Here is a 21,607-nt window from a genome sequence, read left to right as displayed (position 1 = left end):
AAGATGAAGAACCTTGGGAAAGCCTCCAGGGCTGCAGGGTGCCCACAGCAGTCAAATCAGGGCAGGCATGGCACGAATGGCCCAGCCCAGGCCATAACTGTGAGGCCTGGGAAGATAAGAAGTGCCAACCCGCCATTCCCCGGGCAGTCCAGGACCCCGCAGAGCCAGAGTGCTGCCAGGCAAAGCCGGCCTGGGCCCTCAGGTGCCTGGCCTCCATTTGAAGCCTCAAGCTGGTGGTCAGAGTCAAATTCGTATCCTCTCTGCCTGCTCAAGTGGAGGCAGGGAGGCACAGAGACGTGCGGCAGCTTGGACACACTTCAGTGGAGGGGGTGGGGGCAGGCTGGGGGGTGCTGCCCGCCCACCCTGGGCCCTGTGGCCCTGCTTCCAGGCTGCCCCTGCTGCTCAGATGGAACTCACCAAGGCCAGGTCTCCCCACTCTCAGCAGTAAGTGACTACCTCTGTGACTCAGAAATGGTTCCCCCAACCCCCCAAAATACCAGGGAATATGTTCCTACAAGGTGCCATTGTGGAGCGAGGCCAGAGGACACACAGGCGGGCGTTAGCTGTGAGGAAAAGGAAAGGGGCATGTGGAGATACCAGGCCAAGTGCGGGGCACACCGTGTGAAACATCTTAATGAAATCCCCACTAGCAGGCTTCTAGATAGGGCGTGTTGCCCCTTTTAACAGATTCAGAGAAGTTCAGACAGGTTCAGATAGGTTAAGTAATTTGCCCAAGGACAGACACTATTACAAGGCAGGTGAAACTAGGATTCAAACCCAGGGTCTGCTAATTCCAAAGCCTTGCTCTTAGCCACTGTGCTATTTACTTTCCAACTGTCTTCCATCTCAATGAGGAATGTCTGACAGGCCATTTTTTAAAATTACTACAAGCCATTTAAAACTGGCTGTTTGCAAAGCAAAAGCCTCCCTGAAAAGACCAGCCTGGGGCTGGGGCCCAGAGGCCTGGAAGGCAGCTCCAGGCAGAGAAGATAGGGGTCTTGAGCCACCTCTGCCCTCGGCAGCTAGAATATAGAAGGTCTGGGTTCAAAACCCTCCACATTTGTTTGGAAGGATGCAGGAAGTGCTGGAGGAATGGGAAGCAGGAGTCCTCTGAGAAGCCAGCAGGGAGCTGGAACCCTTCCCTGGCAGCCTCTTGAGGGCAGGCCAGGCTGGAGGGTGGTGGGAGGGCAGGAAGGAATAGTGATCATTGGTTGTAGCAAACACTCAGACATGCCCACTGCCCTCAAGCCTTCCCCTCCTTGGCTGGCTGTTCTTCCCACCAGCTAGGATTGGCACAGCCCAGAGTGATGACCCAGCCTGTCTCCCCCACTCTAGGTGGGAGCCCAGGCTAGGGAGGAGGAAAGAAGAGAAAAACAATTCTTGGGTCCCAGGTCTCTTCTGGCCTCCCCTTCCCTGAAGCCACCAGGGTCTTCCCAACATGGACAGGTGAGATTTAGTGAGGCACACACACTTTTCTTAGTGCACAGCCCACATGCCTGAGCATGTGGGAAGGGGCTGGGACCAGCAAAGTAGGGAGAAGGCCCAGGCACATGTGTGGCTGCAAGCTCGCTAGGAGCCATTAAGGTCACGCCGTCCACTCATCAAGGATGCGCCTCGTGGCAAGAAGGCATGAATACAGGGGAGGCCCCCAATCCAGACCTTAGTGTCCCAACAGCTGGGATGGCCACAGCCTGGGAAGGAACCAGGGTGGGCTGCTGACTGGGTTGGGAGCCTGTCTGTTCTGGTTCCTTGGGGACCCTTTGGCCTGGAACATTTGGTGGAGCCCATTAAAATTAAAAAGCCAAGTGGCTGGTAGCTCTGAATGCCAGCTCACTTTCCCTGGCATGGTGGGTCCTGTTTAAGGGAACCAGCTGGCATTAATGGCACACAACTCATCACGAACAGCAGCTAGCGATCAGAAAAATCTGAGCTAACAATCGGGTTCAGGAAAGATAATGAGATATGGAACAATCACTGCAGAGGGTCCCCCGGGGTCTGTTTTAACAGCTTCCAGATAAGCCACAAAATAGAAATTAACCAAACAGGGGCTGTATTTTGGTGGAGAGGAACACAAACGGGGTGCAGATTTTTCATAAGAATTCCCCATGTGGCCAGCAGACGGGGGTCCTGGGAGAAGCCAGAGCCCAGGATCCATGGGACATCAGATTTGGCCGGAGGAAGCAGTGGACTTTCTCTGGCTACCTCTTTCCAAGCTCTGGCTCCCAGGCGGGTAAATTTGCCATGGGCAGCTGAGAAGGTCAGAGGAAGAGGAGGGAGGACTGGCTCCCTGGCCATCCGCTTTGGTGGAGATAAGTGCTGACCAGTACCAAGAACTGGGGTGGGGTGGGAGCTCCATGTCACAAGACCTTCAGTGTCATGTGCTACATGGCTGATAACTGTCTCCTTGAGTATGAAGGTCCTTCCAGGCCGACACCAGCCTAGCTTCTGCAAGGCCTGAGAGGAGACCTCAGATGGGATTGGGGCAATGCCTGCATCACGCAGGCTGTGTCCTCCACTCCAGCCCACATATCTGGTCCCCTGCGGGATGCCTCTGTCTCGATGGACTTCAGGCACTCCACCTGCACACACCACAAATGAAGGTTATCTTTCTCCTCCTCAGCCACACCCGGTCTGCCTCTCCCACTCCCAGCTCAGCTCCTCAAGCCAGAAACCTAGAAGTCTACCTGGACAGGAGTCTCTGCCACCCCACATCCAGTCCACAGGGCAGAGCTCCCTGTTCGAGCTACTCAGTGTCTTCTCTCTCTCTCTCTGCTCCTACCACTTGGCTTAAGCACCCATCGCTTCTCCCTGGACAGCCACCCACCTCCTAACTGGGACCCCTACTCGCACCCCTGACCCCTCTAATCCCCTGTATAATCTATAGCAGCCAGAGTGGACTTCCAAAACTGGACACCAACGTGCATTCGTCTTTCAGTGGCTTCACTGCACTTAAGACCCGCAGGGCCCTGCATGACCTCCAGGCCGTGCTTGCGAGGCTCCAGCCACCTTGCCGCAGCCCTGCCTCTCCAACAAGCCAGTTCCCTCTCTCCTTCCCTCCCTACTTCTCTCTCAAGCCCTGCTGTCCCTTGACTTCCTCACTTTTCAGCTTGAACATCAAGCCCTCAAAGAGGCCTCCTCTTCACTCGGGGCTCTCCTTTTGCAGCCTCTCACAGAACCTGGATCTCTTCTTTCCATGTACCCATTACAGTCCCTAAGTATATTCATTTACTCCTTAAAATGTTGGGAATCAAAGTAACACATGTATATTATGAGAAACAGAATTGCACAGAAGTATTTTTGCCTGTGGACTCTTTACTAAATATCCATCTCTCCCAATAGGCTCTAAGGGCTGGGCCCAAGGACCGTGTACACTCTCTTATTCCTCACGGAATTTCTGGTGCCTGGTGAAATGAGTAGGTGCCTAATAAATGTTTCTAGATAAATCAAGTGATTGATGGATTTCTGAGGCAGAAAAAGAAGAGCCATGCAGGAGATGCCTTATGCAGCCGCTGCCGTCCACCTCAGCAGGCACAGCTCTCTGGGGCTAGATGCTGCGTGCACAGGTCTAAGGTCACCTGAGCGTACGGCTCACCCACTCTGCCAGGAGGAGGGGCCTTGAGGGGGCAGCCCCCAGGGCTGTGAAGGCTTCTGAGAAAGGGGATGCCCAACTAAGTCCTAAGGGAGAGTAGGACGCAGCCAGGTAAGAAGGGAGGGGGACTCAGCAGGCTTCAGAAGCATGAAATACCAGGCTGTCTGCAGCTGGCTTTGCAGACTCTACTGGCACCTGCCATAAGGGGGTCCAAGGGGCCCTGGAGAGCAATGGAATGGGCATGTCTGAAAGGAGGGATGGCATGAGGTCAGAATTTAGGATCTACTCTTGGGTGGTGGATAATATAACTATGTGGTCAGGGATTTTTGTGGGCCCTGGTGGAGCAAGGGCTGGGGCAGGTCAAGGAATCTGGGAGGTACCAAAAATGCCCACCAGAGGGCGTGTGTTGTAGAATAAACTCTTGGTAACAACCAGTGGACCCTGACCCTCTATGGAGGTCAACCATCCTGAAACCCCAACCAGACTCACTTGGCAACTGGTTCAAGAGCAAAGGGCCAAGGTAGCCAGGACAGAGTTATGCACAGGTTCACACACCACTCAGCTCCAGCTGCAGCTGTGTGGCCTCTCTGCTAGCAATAGTGACCAACACTGACCCCTGAACCATTCCCCATAGGAACCTGCTGGCTACCTGCTAGAAAGCCAATTACATCAGACCCCTTCCATCTAGGAAGGACAACAACTTGTCCTCCCCATTATAGATGTGAAGCCGATATTTGCATCAGACTTGCCACTGCCAGCATCACCATCTGCAGGCTTTTGGAACAGTTCAGATTCTGATACAGGGTCCATACCATGGGCCCTCCAACCTGGAAGCCCCACAGAGTGAAAGCAGTGAGACTACAGTCTGGTCTGGATTCTCAGGCTGTTGACCTCCTACCTCCATCAGGCTCAGAGAAGAATAGCTGGGCCTGAGCTACACCCTGGATCAGGGAGGCACCCTGAGCTACACCCTGGACCACGGAGGCACCATGAGCTACACCATGGACCACAGAAGACACCAGGTGAGGACACCAATGAGGACGCTGAGGCACAGAGGTGAAGTCAGTGACAGAGCTGGCTTAATCAGACACTATTCTGCTGACAAAGGACACATTTTTCTTCCTGCTCCCCTGTGGCGTGAGAAGGTGGGAAAAGCCAAGCAGAGTTCTTGGCTTCCAGCTGGAGGAACTGTTACCATGCACTCCGGTAAACAAGTCCCTCCCAGGTACCCTGAGAACAGTGGGGACTGGGAGAACATTTTTGAGGGGCCCTTTAAGAGTAACGAGGGGTTGCACTTCCACCCACCTTCGTACTTGGTTCCTGGGCTTTCTGCAAGACTGCACCTGGCTCACTCTGTGCTTGAGGGTGTAGCTCAGGGTATGCCTTAGGAGATGGACATCTAAACGGTGCCTGGAACATTGTAGGCACTCCACAAGTGTTAGCCATTCTGATTACTTGCCAGCCTGACTATCACAGGGACATGGAGCTCCATTAGGCAATGGGAGCTGGGAGGGGGAGGGTTTCAGCCCAGGGATCCCCTGGGATACCTCCTTGTGCCCTGATGTCTAGGGTAACACACAGTCACTGCATCCTATACAGAAAGGACCCTCCAGGGTGCAAGCCCTTTAGGAATAGAGGTCAGCATTTCTCCAACAGGGCAAGTCTTCGGCCAGCGTGGACCTGGCTGAAGGTGAAGCACCTGAGGAGGCGACTCTCATACTCTGGCTCCACCATCCAGCTCCTGACGGTTCATGTGGGACTTTAGCCCTGAGCCTTCCTCTCCAGCCCCAAGTCCACTCTCATCCAGGACCCCGTGTCCACAAGGGTGGTCCATCTGCTGGGCCAGCCGCTCCCCCACGACTTTCCCCCCAGCCCTCTTTGCCTGTACCCCCTGCAACACCCCAGGGTCCCTGAGCCCAGGCAGGGGTTCCTGGCATGACTCTCCTAACACCTGACAAGGCACCCGTGATGACTTATGACCAGCCCCCACTACCCCGCCCCCTCCCGATTCCGCATCACCCGGTCGCCATCACTCCTGGCGTGGCAGCCACACTCACTTTCTGACAGCTTCCGGAACCTGTCATGCTCTCCTTCTCCTGCGTGCCTCTTTGTGTGCTGTGCCCTCTTTCTGGAGCACCGGACCCTGCCTTCACTTCTCCCCAGTCTGTCCTCTAAGAGTCAGCCCTGTGTGAATTAGGGGGCGCTCCCCTGAGTCCCCCCTCACCCAAGTCACCGCATCATAATTCTGGTGACACCACAGAGTTTCCTCAGCTTCCCCTCTCAGCATCTTGAAGGACACACCAGTCTGTGCGACCCCCCCCCAGCACCTGCAAAGGGCCCGGCACAGGTGCACCCCTGAAGGGAGAGAATGGGTCTCCCTCTGGTAGTCAGGGCTCAGCGGGGTTGACCACAGAAGTGCTCAACACAAAAGCCCGAACTAAAGCACAGCAAGCGCTGACAGAACTTCCTTTGTTAAAAGACAGCAAACTGCTAGATTTCAAAAATAACTTAAGACGAAATTTCTTTTTTATTCCCGAGCAAGAAACCAGACATTGCCAGATCTATTTAGAGGGTTCACCAAAAGGCTGCTAACCCCCTGCCGGTGGTCCTGCCACCAGCATGAGCCTGCACTTAGGGATGCACACTGGGGACCCCTGACTCTTGGGGCTGCTGCCCAAGGTCAGGGGCTCTTCTGAGAGGGGAAAGGGCTCTCCTGGGTCCGGAGAGGAGGCTGGACTCCCAGGGCCTGGCCTCTACTCCAGCGGGTCCTCAATCCCTGGGATCTGCCCTTGGCCTGTCAGCCCCCATCCACGCCACCTGCTTGTAGGGACTCATTTTAATTAATACCAGAACTGGGCCAACCACTGGGGCCGTGACACTTGTTTGCAGGTCATCTCCTCCTAACAGGCTCACCCTGGGGGGAGGATTTGTCACTAACTGAAGCAGAGATCAGTTAATGAGGCCGCAGGGCCTGGGCTTCCAGAGAACAAGGGAAAGGAAAATAAAATAAAGCCTCTTTCTTTGGAGGTTTTGTGATTTACCCACACAAAAGAAAAGCAAGCAAGCTGCAAATTTTCCAAGTCAGAAACTCCACTCCATCTGCCGGAGTTAGACCCTTACTGTGCGCAGACGTCAGGCAGAGGGACGCAGCCCCTGGCGGATGGAGCACAGAGGGGCCTCCTGAGGCCAGCAATCGATCAGCAACCTAATTAACAAGTATTTATGGAGCAATGCTCCCCACCCTCCTCCGTGGGGGAGAAGACACAGGGCTTGTCCCTGGTTAACTTGAAATCCAGTAGAACAATGAGTGGACAGGACATGGGGCGTAACTGAGCGAGTGCATGAGAAGGACAGAAGCTTCTACGACTTGGGGCTGGCATGGCTGGGGAAACACCTCCTGGAAGGGCTCCGCAGCTAGGTGGGGAAGGGGAAGGAGGGTGTCCCCAGCAAGGCACACCCTCTGGGGGCCATGACAGCCCAGCGTGAGTCCCCGTCCCTGCGGGTAAGACCGTGGCTCTGAGAGCCCTGGAGGGCCCCCAGCCCCCAGTAACTCTGCAGCTTGGGCATCAGAACCCCCAACCCACAATCTGGGCTGGTTCTGGCCTTATGAAGCAGTTGGGATGGAATGACTGAGGACCGCGGAAGCGGAGAGCCCGGAGCCCTGGGAGGAAGCCGTGTCCCCGCAGCCCCAGGCCTGCAGGAGGAGGATGTCCCAGCAGGACGGTCATCCCCTCCACTCAAGCTCGTTGGAGCCAAGGCCGCTCGGGATTCTCCCCGTGGGCCTTCCCCCTCCCAGCTCCTCTACACGGTCCCTTAAATCTCAAAGAAGGAACATGGGATTTTCAAGCTGCTAAACTAGGCAAAGTGATGGGCTCCTCTTGCCATAAGGAGCAGGAAGGAGGCGACAGAGCCTTTCTCCTCTCTCACAAGAGCCCCTGACGCTGGCCAGCAACCCCCCAGAATCAGAGATCCCCAGTTTGTATGACCCTCAAATGAAGTCTCATGCTGGGTTGCAGGACCACCAGGGTGGGGTTAGCAGTCTCTCTCTTTTTTTTTTCCTGCGGTACGCGGGCCTCTCACTGTTGTGGCCTCTCCCGTTGCGGAGCACAGGCTCCGGACGCGCAGGCTCAGCGACTATGGCTCACAGGCCCAGCCGCTCCGCAGCATGTGGGATCTTCCCGGACCGGGGCATGAACCCATGTCCCCTGCATCGGCAGGCGGACTCCCAACCACTGCGCCACCAGGGAAGCCCAGCAGTCTCTTGATGAACGATCTAAATAGATTTGGTAATTCTGGCTTCATGCTTGGGGTAAGACATAAGGATTCAGGGAAGGAGAGTGATCTTGGGCATGAAGTGGGGACCCCCCCGCCACCTAACAGCTGTTTGGAGGTGAACCTGGTCCACATGGGAGCAGAGTAAACGAGGCCATCTCAGAACAGCCCCAAATCCCTGTCTTAGGAGAGCAGTGAAATAAATGATGGTACACAGTAGGTACAATGGGTTAGTACACAGGCGTGAACAACTACAACATTTATTTGATGACATGGGAAAGATGAGAAAGTGGGTTTTACAAAAAGATTATTAGATGTGAATTTTTTATTATATGTGAATGTTTTTTTAATTTGTATTTCTTAATTACTTTTCTTACCAATTACATGTATTTATCGTGTAATGAAGTTGTGAGGCGACTTTTGACCTCTGGAGTGGGCTATAGGAGACCACCCAGCCAGGATGGAGAGAGGACCAGATGGAGGTACAGGGTGGGATGAACATGCCAAGGTCTCGGGAGCTTGGGCTTCTCTTCTGGCTCTGGCCCAGGCCCCTTGCTGTGTCACCTGGGATACATCCTTACACCCTCACACAGTCAGTCTATAAACCTCCCCTACTTAGTAGCTGCTATATTCTCAAAACCCTGTGGGATTCAAAATGAGCCTACTGCCCCTGTCTTGAGGAATTCACAGGACTCCAGGAAGGCTTAGACCTGTGACCACATGACTGAGGCCACCAAGAGGGGACCCAGGGAACTCAGGCAAAGGGCAAAGGGGAGCTGACATTTGAGCCAACTTTGGGGATGGATCAAAAGACCCTCCACTCCTGCATCGGCTTCATGAAGACCAGCTCCCCTGAGGAGGGTGTCGGGTAAACACGGGCCCCTCTAGGGCAGACATCCTGCCCCCGGCTGGAGTGTGCAGCCCTTCGTGTGGCCCACAGGCACTGCCTCACCTCCCCGCCTGCTCTCCCAAACCTGGAGCACTGCCCTGTGCTCCCCCTCTATGAAAGCGTCACCAGGGTCTACTTTTCTCCGCCTAGGAAGACGGCCCTGATGGCCCCCACCCAGAAACCCTGTCTCCCATGCCCCTTGCCCAGCCCTGACCCTCAGATAAGGTCTGGCCTGGATGCTGGGTGGGGCAGTCACAGAGCAGCAAGATGGAGAGGACGCCCAGGGGGCGGGGAGTGTGGGGTTACTCACAGCGATGGAGACGGCACTGATGACAGCTCCCAGGTAGCCCTGGATGAACTTGGATGCAGGTGAAGGCTGGAAGACAGAGACAGAATTTCAGGTCCCCTGGGTGTCCCAAGCTCCTACCCTCCACCCTTGCAAATGGCCCCAACCGGCAAGAGGCAATCCTGCCCCCGAGCCTGGAGGGGCAGGCAAGGAGGAAGGCCTCTGGAAGCCAAAGGGATCCAGTCCTCCCTCAGCGCAGCTCCGCACATGGAAACACAGGGCAGCTATGTCTGGGGAGACGCCAAAGGGCCTTCTGCCCTGCTCTAGGAAGGCCCTTGGCAGACACTGCTGGCTGCGGGTAAAATATAGCAAGGGCCAAAGTGGGCCGTTTACGGCTGGGGCAAGCGGACCCAGTTTAGGAAGGCTAAATGTTGCAAGCGGGCTGTTGGGCACCCAGAGCATTTTCTCGGGGGACATGGCAGTGTCAAGGTGGCCACAGCCTGGCTGGCTCTCACGGTCCTGGTCAGCCATGCAGGGCTTCCAGACCAGTAGAAGACAGTTGCTAAATACTTCTACGGGAAAATGGATCCCAAGTTGCAACACAAAACATTAAGGAAAAGCTGAGGAACTACAACAGCAATTCTGGAGATATTTGGTTTAAGGTGAATGGGAGCCATCTAAGCAGAGATGTCTGTGTGCGAAGCATATGAGCAAGGCGTGGGTCGAAGGTTTAGATGGGAGGAGGGGGAAGGTCCTCAGAGTATCAGGCCCTGAAGTTCCTACCATCCAGGACAGCTCATAACTCCCCTATCACTCCCCACCAAAGTTATAAATGTCCAGACCCTCTCCTCCCCAAACTGACAGCCCCCCAAGGGGAACTAGATTCCTCTCCTCTGCTGCCTTTGGACGGAAATGTGGGAGAATGGACCAAGGGGAAAGGCAGCCTTGCCAGCGAGGCAGGCGCCCAGCCCCTTCCTAGACAAGAGAAGGGTGGCTGGACCTCCACTGTGAGCTCATCCCAGGAGTGCAGGGGACTTTGGGGAGGACATGCCAGTCCTCTCAGACCCCTCACCCTCAAGAGCAGCCCTTTAGCTTTGCAGCTGACAATCCTAGGGCACTGAGGCAGCTTCCAGGCAAGCTTGGAGGAAGTTTAGAGGAAGTCAGTCCCCACATGGCTGATGCTGTCCTGATCCAAGATCTGGGTATAAGCGCTGCCCAAGGGGAATTCTGAAGCCAGCGGAGCTCATCCCTTTGGCCGCGCGCGCCACACTCCCACGTTCCGGGCCTTCGTCACTTCACGTGAGCAGCCCCTCCCCAGCAGGGCCCCTCCTGAAGGCCTGGCAGTAAAACCGAGAGGAGAAGCCCTGATGGTGGCATGCCACACTGTAGGGAGGGAGAGGGTCACCCCAGCCTGAAGCCTGACACCGGGTGGTGGTCTGCGATGCTCACCTTCGTAGCGTTCCGGTTTGCATAGTTGACACAAGCATTGTGGCTCTGGTTCAGCCACTGAAAGGCAATGCGGGGAGAGGAGAAGTCAGGAAAGGTGTGGTCACCTCCCTGGAAGCAGGCCTGGACCTGGGAGGCCACACCCCTCCAGAAAGACACGGGTGTCTAGTTCACGGTAGTTCCATCCATCCCCTGAGTTAGCATGAGCAACCATCCTGGTTCGCCAGGACGGCGCAGTTTTAGCACTGAAAGGCCCCAGTCCTGGGAAACCCCTCAGTTCCTGGCAAACCAAGACACTGGTCCCACCCAGGCCAGCTATCCATCTCAGTCCAGAGATGGCCACCTCTCCCAAAATTCTGGTGTTCACTGCCCCAAATGGGCCCCACTGCCTTTGCCACATCACCCTTTTTATACTAACGACTGGACAGAAGGTGGACACTTAAGCCCCTGGAATGCCCGACAGGTCTGAGCCTCAGTGCCCTACACCACCCACAGAGCCCAGTGCCCTACACCACCTGCAGAGCCCAGACACAGACATTATTAGGAGCTTTTCTTTTTTCAGGAAGACTCTGACATTTTCTCCTGAAGACAGACAGGTTTTTCTTCCTGCCCCTCTCTCTCTACACAGATACATACTGAGCTTCTACTGTTTTCAGAGAGCCACGCCCCAGACTGTCTCCAAGGGCAGAGACCAGGGTCCGTGGTGCTTTCTCACCCACCTCACTACCTTGGAGTTGGGGGTGGATTACCTTCCCCACAGATTTGGGGAAGGCTGATGTCAAAATGAGGCTGTAGGGCTCAAGGTCACTGGCCATGGGACAAGCAACCAGGTGAGGGCACCCGCCAGCCCTCATCACCTCTGCGCAAAAGTCAGAGCACCTATAATGGCCCAAGACTTGGGCTGCGGGCCCGAAGTCCTGGGGTTTCTCCCAGTGGCTTCTGGGTTAGGGAGGAGTAGGAAGTGGGGTGACTTTCCCCGAGGGGTCTGGATGGAGAGGAGACACTGGGACAGGGTGTTCCAACCAGCACTTGTTGGGTGCCCCCTTCAGGAGCCCTCTGCTTGCAGGGAAACTGTTACCTGCCAGAAAACAGTGGACGCCAATGTCTGATTGGGCAAGAGAAGACCAACCACCTATGAGAGAGAGAAAAGGCTGAAGAAGGCAAAAGAAACGCCCTATGCTTTTGCAAAGAAAAATGACACAGCCACGAACAAAAGTGAGCTAGATCTGTACAAACTGATGTGTATGATAAGTATATTCAAACTACTGCCCACAGTGAGATGATGTACGATGAAAAAACTTGGTTGCAGAATTATATGACAACATAATCCCAGTTTTATAAAGAAAAAAAAATCTCACGAGATATACCCACATACACAAATACACATACATATACATATCTCCAGGCATGAAAAAATCTGTAGCACAGCAGGTAGACGTCCCTGGAGGTCAGGTTACATGGTACTTTCTCACATTCTTCTTGAATATTTCTGTGTTCTTTTTAACAGTGGACATGCATATTTTTGTAATTGGTGGGCAGGGGAACAATAAAAACAAACCAGCAAACCAAAGGAACGCCTTTACTTCCACCCAGCTAACCTGGCTCCTTCACACCCTAGCCATCCAATAGGATTTTTTTTGGTGGGGGGGCGGTTCGTGGGCCTCTCACTGTTGTGGCCTCTTCCGTTGCGGAGCACAGGCTCCGGATGCGCAGGCTCAGCGGCCATGGCTCACAGGCCCAGCCGCTCCGCGGCACATGGATCTTCCCGGACCAGGGCACGAACCCGTGTCCCCTGCATTGGCAGGCGGACTCTCAACCACTGCGCCACCAGGGAAGCCCTCCAATAGGATTTTTGTGAGGATTCAATAAGAATCATTTCAAAGGCCTTAAGTGCTTTACAAAGACAAGTAGGGAAATTTATATATTATCTCTGGGCCCCCATGAAGCAACACCTACACTATGTTTAAGCTATTGAACGAAACATAGATATCTAATAAGTATTTGTTGAATGTGCGAATGAATGAACAAATACACACATACGACCAAGTCTGGTTACATAAGTGTGGATCCATTAGTCCCAAAGCCCAAATATCACCTAAGACCTAGACTCAGTGACTTTGTTTTTTTTGGTTTAACTCAAGATTAATTGCCTGATCTTGACACTGACCAAATCTTAGACTTCGGGGATCCATGTGTGTCTCTCAAATTTACCTTTTGAGTGCTTGTGTGCAAAATAACATCTACCAAGTGCTGCTGTATATGGAAAAAATGTGCACAGCCATCCACATATTGACTTATTTATTATTCTTGTAGATAAAATGGCTCTTTGGCAAGAATTTCTGTAAGGAATGTGTAAACATTCAATTCTATGCAGTAAATCAAATTCTAGACATCCTTAGCAGCATTAGTAAATCATGTTTTAAACATTAAAATGTTTTAAAACAGCAAACACGCACACACAGTTATATTTATTGGCCCATATCAGTTTGAATAAAATTACATAATGTAAATTAATTCCATAGGCCAATGAAGAATTACCTTATGATATTTTTCTCCCCAAAATAAGATCCCGACTTGATTTTTCTTTGCAATGACAGCTTAGAGTGCTGGAGTGAGAGTCAGGAGACCTTGGGTCTTAGCCTAGGCTCCATCCCTGTGTGATCTCCAGCAGAAGACATGCCCCTTTGGGGTTCTAGCTTTCTCCCCTATAAAGTGAACAGGTTGACCTTGGAGGTCCTGTCTCAGTTTAAATTCTATTCTCAGGTTCCAGGTAGTAGGTGTGAAGTCAATACAGATGGTCCCATTGTCTTTAAAGGGAATTTTCCCACCAGTCCTGCCAAGAAGTAACCCCAGGGGACCCAGGGCCTCATCCTAGCGCCCCAGTCAGGAGCCAGACCATAGAGAGGAAGCTGAGCCTAGAGAGGCCTAAAGCTGGGAACAGACAGCATGAGCCCGCGAGTGTGTGTGTGTGTGTGAATTTGTGTTGTGCATTCGTATGCATGTGGATGTATGTATAAACATGTGCATGTCTGACTGCCTCACAAAGCCTGAGGATATAAAAGCTGTTTTCCACTGTTGGGAACTCAGCACATCATTCCCCCTAATCCGTTGGTTTACATAAAACTGGTGTGTTATGAACTACATTGTATTCTCCCCCTCAATCCGCTTTGCACCCCCTGAACTGTGCTTGGCTCACCAGGACCGTCATAAGATGTGGCCCATGGGACTCGTATTTACCCTTCAGCTGTTGTCCAGGACACTCACTGCTCATTACGTTGGACCCCATTATGAATCCACGTGGAGGAAATTTTTCTGATCTCAGGATCAGAAATTTATACTTCTGAACATCTGGTTTGCATCTGTCTTGCAAACACTGGGCATTCAACTGTGTCCCTCTTTGCACTGACTGTCAAGATGCCCAGGCCAGGTCATCTTACTTGTTTTTTCTTGTGGCATGCATTTTTTTATGTGATATCAAGTTTTTTTCAGAACAAACCGTAGCCCTAAACTAAACCAAACTAATACCCAGGCTATGCAATACACACACACACAAAGTGTAACCAGTGAGTTTTTCACCATGCTGGCCAACCTGACCAGCCTTCTGTCCCTAACTTCTGCCCAAACACGGGCCTGATGTCCATGCTGGGCACCTCTGACTCTGCATGCTTTCTTAAAGAGATGAATTGATTGATTTTGCTAAGCACTTCTCCTTATGTCATTTGCCATGATCCTTATTATAACTCCAGGGCTGATTCACTTTGTTATAAAGCAGAAACTAACACACCACTGTAAAGCAATTATACTCCAATAAAGATGTTAAAAAAAAAAAAAAGAAATGATAATGCCCTAAAAAAAATAAAAAATAACTCTGGAGCTCAGACAAAATAGATTACTTTCTATATTTTGCAAATGGGGCAACAGAGACTTAGAGAAATTCAGTGATCTGCCCAAGGCTTTAAAGCAAGCTAGAGAAAGAGTCAGGTCTCCTGATTCCTGGCTTGGGGGCCCCAACTCTCTGATTTTAGGGGCTCCTTCTCCAGATCACCTGCCTGAATACAAAAGAAGAGTCACATTCTCTGCCCCTTTTCGAGCATCTTCTATGCACTGAGTCCCATACCGCTCCCAGTGGAGATTACCAGAAGAGAGGAATATATAGCATCTAACCACAATAAACACAAGGACCAAACCGGAAAATATATGAGAATGTCCTTTATAACTCCTGGGCATGAAAATAACAAGATGGTTCAAACAGGTATCTGGATGTGTGTCAAACTGATAAATTCTAACATCCAAGCAGGAGTTCAGGAAGGGAGAGGTCTGGCTATCTGCCAAAGGGGGTGACAGGATGGAGCTGAGGTGTGCATGTGTGTGTTCATGCGAGTAGGAACAGCTGAGAGGCTGGCTTCATTGAAGGAGGATGTTCAGAAAATCAGCAGACGGGAGTCCGGGGAGGGTGAGGTGAGAAGGCAGCGGACCACCGTGCCACATTGGCCAAACGGGGTCCCAGGAGCCATCTGAGGCTGAGGCAAGAGGAACAGGGATCCTGCCTTCCAGGTCCTACAGTCAGGCTGGTGGGGCCACGAGCGCGCAGGTGCCAGCCCCATTCCCTATTAGGCAACACGCAGCACCATCTGCACAATCCCAGGAGCAAGAGCAGATATTTTATAATTTCCTTTTTTCTTTTTAAGTCTAAATTAAAAATAAATGTTCCTTCAGTTCTCAGATGTATATCTCTGGTGCAACCTGCCCACATTCCCTCATGCTGCCCTTTCCAGAACATGGCAGGGGAAAGGAGGAAAGAGATGAATAGAGAGAGGGAGCCAGTCCGCCGGCTTCAATGCCAGTGGATTGCACCTCTTCCGAGGAGACACTTCAGGCGTGGCCGCGTGGCGGGTGGAGAGAGCCCAGAAAGCGGCTGGGACCAGGGAACGTAGAAGGAGAGCCAACAGCCAGAATTCCCAGCCCAGCCTGCACCCTATCTTGCTGCAGGACCTCGGCCAAATCGCACATCCTATCTTTGCTCCCATTTATAGTTCATAACACGACTGGGGTCCCCTCCACAGCTCCCACCCCGGGCAGCTGTCCTCTCCGCACATCTGTCTGCCTTTGATTCCCCTTCCCCTTGGGTGGCCGGCCATGGGCCCTGATGATCAACGCTCAGGCTCTGGTGGTGGGAGGAGCTGGACTCAAATCCTGGTTCTAGTATTTACCGGCTGTGTGACCACACACAAGTTACTTGAGTTCTTTGTGCCTCTGTTTCTTCATCTGTTAAATGGGGACAATCCTGGTACCTCTCTGGATGATCAAGAGAGGAAGTAAGGCGTGGAAAGAATTCGGCACAGTGTCTGGCATGCAGCACGTGCTCACTAGGTGTTAAATGTTAGTATCGTCCCTTTCCTTCTACCTCATTCTTTTCTAGCCTTTGCTGGTCTCTCATTTCTCTGAACTCCACAGTCTACATTCACAATTGAGCATCATTTAGCCCCAATCTTGTCTTTGAACACAAGGCTTATCCCATAAAGGATAGTAAGTTCCTGATGGTAGAATTAGGGCTTTTCTCTCTGATGTCCCCCAAAGCACTCAGCACAAAGCTGGGCCCACACCACACGCTGGAAGAACATTGCTAATTCATCATTAAGAACATTAATTCATTCTCGGCTAGGGAAAAGATCCATGATGGATTGTGACAATGACCACCATCACCCATTTCTTCCTTAGTCCTTTTGTTAAAGTCTGATTGCATGAGGCTATTGGCCTTTGGAGAGGGGGGCAGATTGAGTTTTGGTCCCAATTCTTCACTCCTCTCTGCATCCATATCTATGCCAGGGGAGGAATTTGTTTCCATGCTCTTGGTGTTGCTTGGCCATATAACTTGCTTTGGCCAATGGCATGTGGGAGGAAGTGGCAGTGTGCCAGTTCTAAGACCAGGCCTCAGAGGCCTCATATGTTTCTGCTGGCCCTCTGTGCTCCTAACATTGCCAAGAGGAGACATGCCCTGACTAGTGCCCTAATCTGAGGATAAGATGTGAGGAGCAGAGTCCAGCCTGGGTGAGCTGACTCCCAGTTGACCCCAGACCTGCAGTGAGAAGCAAAACTGCCTCGGTCAAGCCCAGTCTAGATCAGCCAAACCCTGGGTAATTGCAGATCCCCAAGAATGAACGCTTATGGCTGCCACTGAAATTTTGTGGATGTTTGTTACACAGCACTATAGTAGCAAGAGGTGATTGATACAGGGATTACTACATATGAAGAGTGAATATGCTATCCTCCCTGAGAAACATTCTTTACCATTACTAATGCACCTTGAATTATATCTTCCCTAGTGATACTGGTTCCTGAGCAGCCTAGCTTATCTACCCACTCCACCTGGTGACCATTGGCCCACCTCTGCAGCCTCCCCGGCTAGTCCAGGAAGAAGGGAAGTTTGTGTTTGAGCCTCGTCTCAGGACAGAATCAAGAATGGGGCCAATTGCACCCATATGGCAACTGGCTCACGAGAAAAATCACATCTTCACTTCAGGCCTCCGCAGTCAGAGTGTTCTAACCTCTGCAGAGAGATGAGGTCTCAGTGTGAGAGAGAGGCACCACCAAATATCTCAATCTGCTTGGCCAGAAGTGGGACACGAACAGTTGAAGACAAGGACAAGGAAGCAAGGCCGCTGGTCACAATTCTGTGCACTGTGATATTGGGACTCAGAACTGAGCAACCCCCTACCCCATAAGAAAGTGACTTAAGCGATAAGGAAAAGAAAATTTTTTTTTTTTTTTTTTTTTTTGCGGTACGCGGGCCTCTCACTGCCGCGGCCTCTCCCGTTGCGGAGCACAGGCTCCGGACGTGCAGGCTCAGCGGCCATGGCTCACGGGCCCAGCCGCTCCGCGGCATGTGGGATCCTCCCGGACCGGGGCACGAACCCGTGTCCCCTGCATCGGCAGGCGGACTCGCAACCACCGCGCCACCAGGGAAGCCCAAGAAAACTTTTTAAAAGTATTTAAAAAAATCCAGAGGGGAAACAGGGTGTGTGCCAAAACAACTGGGTGGTGAAACTTAAGTCAGGGGAAGACCACAGGGCACAGAATCGCCTTGCTTGGCAAGATAACGGCAGAAATAACTGGTCCTCCCATCCTCCACCCCATCTCCATTTGGCTAATCCCTCCTCATCCTCCAGGTTTCAGCTTAGTTGTCACTTCCTCCAGGAAGCCTTCCCTGGCCCTCACATGATGTTAGATTATATGCTCTCTCAGCACCCTGCCTGCCTTCTTTGCAGTATTCATCTCAGTAGTAAATATCTGTTTAAATTCTATCTTCCTTGAGAGCTTCCAGAAGCTTCAGAGGGGTGAGACCATATGACATTCACTTCTCAAATACCTGGGAGTCCTCCCTGGCAAAGCAACAGTCCTTTGGCATCATACCCTTTTCCTCCACACTGACTCACTCAATTCTAAACGTTCCTCTTACTTTTCAAAAGACCTTCCGTGGGCCCCAGTACTCAACAATTTGCCTGTTTTTTCCTTCTACTTTGTCTCCACCTTCTGATTTATACAGCTAATGATCTGAAAAGTAACACTTCGGTGCGTTAGGGGTGCTGCTATTTAAAGGATCCCAACCAGTTAAAGAAAATATCTTTTGTCAAATGAATGTTTGTCCCTGACTGGTCAATTCCAGCTTAATGAGCAACAACTCTTGGATGGTATAAACCAAGCCAAAATGACTGGTATCCAAGTCTGGGACGAGGAGGGTTGGAAGGTGTCAGAAAGGCTGGGACTCAGCCAAACCCTCACATAAGCGAACCCTCCATGGTCCACCCTTCCTCCCCACAGAGATGACTTGCTTACACCAGCACTTTTGGAGAAATGGGGTTTCTAAGTCCACACAGTCATCTGCAGTGTTAAAATGAGAGGGTTCCGAGTAGAGTCCAAGCTCCAAACGTCCCAAGACAGAAATCTGGTTTGGACGTAACCCAAGGCCTCTGGACTCACTGACAGGATGCTCCTGGTCTGCCCTCCTCAGTCTCCCAGCTGGATAGCAGGGTTCTGGCCTTAAGTTCTGAGACTTCCAGAATGACAGGGGGAGGGGAGAGGAAGATAGCAGCATCAGGGAGCTCAGGGCTGAGAGGGGAGGCACGATGTCACCTGGGAGAACCTCAGGCCCACAAGAGAAACCCAGCTCCCTGCCCTGAGACATTATGGGAGCCAAGGGTAAAGGCTGGCAGCTGGGGAAATGCAGAGAGGACGGGATGGGGGCCGGGACCCTGGCCCTGCCTCTCCCCAGCCACACATGCCTGGAAAGGACAGGGCTGCACACCTCTCAGTGGAAACATGGGAATTGAGATGCCAATTATAAGAAGTGACCACGGTTGGTGAGGTTCTTCTGGGAAGGTACCTGAGAAAGGGGAGCCATGAACTGCACCAGCCTTGGGAACAGCCTTGGTGGTGCACTGGCTTAGCCGCCATGCTTATGTATAAATTGGGATCTCTTTGCCACACATCAAAGGGGGAAAAGTTTCCATCTTCAAATGTTAAGCTTAAAATAAGACACTACATGGGTGCCAGTAGATCTGTGAAATCTGCTGACTAAACTGGCACCAGCTTCTGGGAAAAAACCAGCTCGCTTCTCCTGAGCTCTGGGAGTGAGCAGGGTAGGGGCGGGGTTACTCTCAGGCAAGGTGACAACAGCGTGGGGGTTCAAGTCAGGGATGCTCACCTGGGCAGGAGGCAGTTTAGATGTTGCTTCCAGAAGCATCTTAGTCGAGGCCCCTGCCAGCCTTGCTCACTCCTTCCCTTTATCACTCAGGGACCCAGTTCTAGCACATTCGCTGGCACCCCATTTCTATTTTGGTAAGCATTTTAGTGGTTTCTGCATGTGTATATTTCTTACCCATTCTATCACGGCAGGGGCTTCCCTAAGGCATGGACTGGAACCTTCACTCGCCTTCAGACCAGGCGTTTGCTGAGATGTTCAGTGCTACCAGGTGACAGCAGGGTCTTAGGGGAGCTGATGTGGCTGGTGGGAGCCAGGCCTCGGGTGGAAGTGCCGGGACAGCCACAGTGCTCCCTCCTTACTGGGCGAGGCAGTAGCCCCGGCAGGGAGTGGAACCAACGAGTCCTCACATTACTTATCCACGTCAAAGTGCCTGGATGGAAGGCTACAGGTTCTCCACGACCAGTGGCCCCTCTTGGGACCTGGCCTCTGGCCCAGCTGTTCCGAATCCCGGAAGACAACTAATCGGGGCTAGGCAGTGAGGCCAGGTAAGCCTGTCATTTTGGCTCCGGCTGCCACTGAGGCCATCCCAGGTCATGCTGCCCCTTTGCCTCGGTCAAGTGTTCATACAGGATCTCAGATTCCAGGGATTCCTATTCTCACAACCTACACATTTATCCAGAGGGATGTTTGCTCCAGGCTGGAAGAGGACTGGTCCTGACAGGACATTCACAGCGTCTACTTCAGCAGTAAAGCCCTGAACAACATGGGAGTGGATCAGCACCCAAGTTCCCATGATGCCTAGAAGGCCATAGTGACCCTGAAGTGATTGATTGGTCTTACGAAGAGGAGAGAGTGGAAAAATATGGGGTGTCCTCAATAACACCTGTGAACTATACACAGTGCTGGCATCCCTTGGGTTAGCTAGTTTATCACAGTTGATGGCAGCCATTAATTTTGAAAGGGTCCAGTTGGCCTCTTATGAGGAATAAGCCCCAAACTCAACTTCTCTGGCTTGGGAGAGATGATACTGCCGAAAGATATATCTTTTTATTTTTAAGCATTGATGGAATATTTATTAAAATTACTATGGCAGATTCTTGTTTGCCTACCTATAGCTATTCTTCACTTCTTTCTCACTAACAGAATCCCTATAATTAGGGATTGACTATATATCCAGCTAAGTTCTACATGGAATATAAACAGAACTGTTCTGTGACACTTTGAAGAAGACTACTTGAAGGGAAATGACTCAGCTAGGAGGTACATCTTTTTACTTCTCCCTTCTGTCTCCTCCCTGGGATGTGGCTGTGATGACTGGAACTTCAGCAGCCATTCTGGGCTATGAGGTGACTGACACTAGAAGGCAGCACTGAGAATGGTGTAGAAAAATGGAAGCCTGGATTCCTGATGACTGTGGGGATCTGCCTACCTCCAAAATTCTTTGGTATGAGAGAGAAATAAATTATTTTCTTTAAGTTACTGTTATTTTGAACTTTTTGTTATATACAAGTGGTCCTACTCCTAACTGATATAATCATGTACTATGCTACAAAGAAAACCATAATAAATCTCAAATGGCAAAATTGTAGTGGTCACTCTCTCTGAAAATGAGATAAACTAGAAAATAATAACAAAAGAATATATCCTTTTAAAACCCAGTCATCTGGAATTTAAAATACATTCTTCTATCTAACAGACTAAAGAGGATTCAAAGCTATAATTTCAAACTTATTTAGAAAATAAAAACATAGATCACTATATATGAAAACCAAGTATTTGATATCCTCAAAAGCAAATTCAGAGCCCTAAACAGCTTCATTAGAAGGAAAGAATGAGAATAGATAAGAATAAATTCAAGGCAAAAGATTAAAAAACAAGTCACAAACAAATCAAAGAGGAAAAGTGGATATTATAAAACAAGAGCAAAAATGAATAAATTAGAAAATGAAAACAGAAGAATTGATAGATACATCTAAGAGCTGATTCCCAGACACAACTCTCACAAATCTCGTTATTTTATTTTATTTTATTTTATTTTTTTTCGTTATTTTAATAAAGGAGATGGAGGTGAGAAGTGGGGACAAGACTCAAAACTCAGTCCAAGGAAAGATCATTATATTTTAAAAATCAATATTTAAAACTTTTCTACAACAAAGACACCAGAGAGTAAAGGAAGAACAGCTGGGAGAGAGATTTGTAATATATATAATTCAAAGGATTAATATCCAAAATATATAAGGAGTGCTTACAAATCAATTAGGAAAATACAGCAAATGGAAGAATGGACAAAGGATGTTAACAGCTAATTCACGGAAGAGGAAATGTAAATAGCCAATAAATATATGAAAAGAAGTGAGATCTTTTTGGTGTTCAGGGAAATGTGCATTGCCTTTTACACAGCAAACTCAGTTTCTGGAATGGGCC

General features: G+C 51.0%; 1 protein-coding gene across 11 annotated transcripts in view; it reads right to left on the bottom strand.

Moving 5' to 3' along the window:
- Window positions 1–21,607, bottom strand: part of SFXN5 (sideroflexin 5) — a 118,984-nt gene that overhangs the window by 44,640 nt on the left and 52,737 nt on the right. For all 11 annotated transcript variants that reach the window (XR_004475338.2, XM_004277072.3, XM_049696154.1 and 8 more), the window contains exons 7-9: window positions 11,561–11,614; window positions 10,486–10,542; window positions 9,061–9,126 (exon numbers count right to left, since the gene is read on the bottom strand). Coding sequence is in view for 10 of the 11 variants with exons in the window: in XM_004277072.3 (XP_004277120.1) it covers window positions 9,061–9,126; window positions 10,486–10,542; window positions 11,561–11,614 (177 nt within the window). In the remaining variant the exon portion in view is untranslated. The remainder of the gene's footprint in view (window positions 1–9,060; window positions 9,127–10,485; window positions 10,543–11,560; window positions 11,615–21,607) is intronic.

The sequence above is a fragment of the Orcinus orca genome, chromosome 13 (assembly GCF_937001465.1).
Source record: "Orcinus orca chromosome 13, mOrcOrc1.1, whole genome shotgun sequence".
Taxonomy (NCBI): domain Eukaryota; kingdom Metazoa; phylum Chordata; class Mammalia; order Artiodactyla; family Delphinidae; genus Orcinus; species Orcinus orca.
Note: the sequence above shows the minus strand (reverse complement) of the source record. Positions and strands in the feature narration are given on the sequence as shown.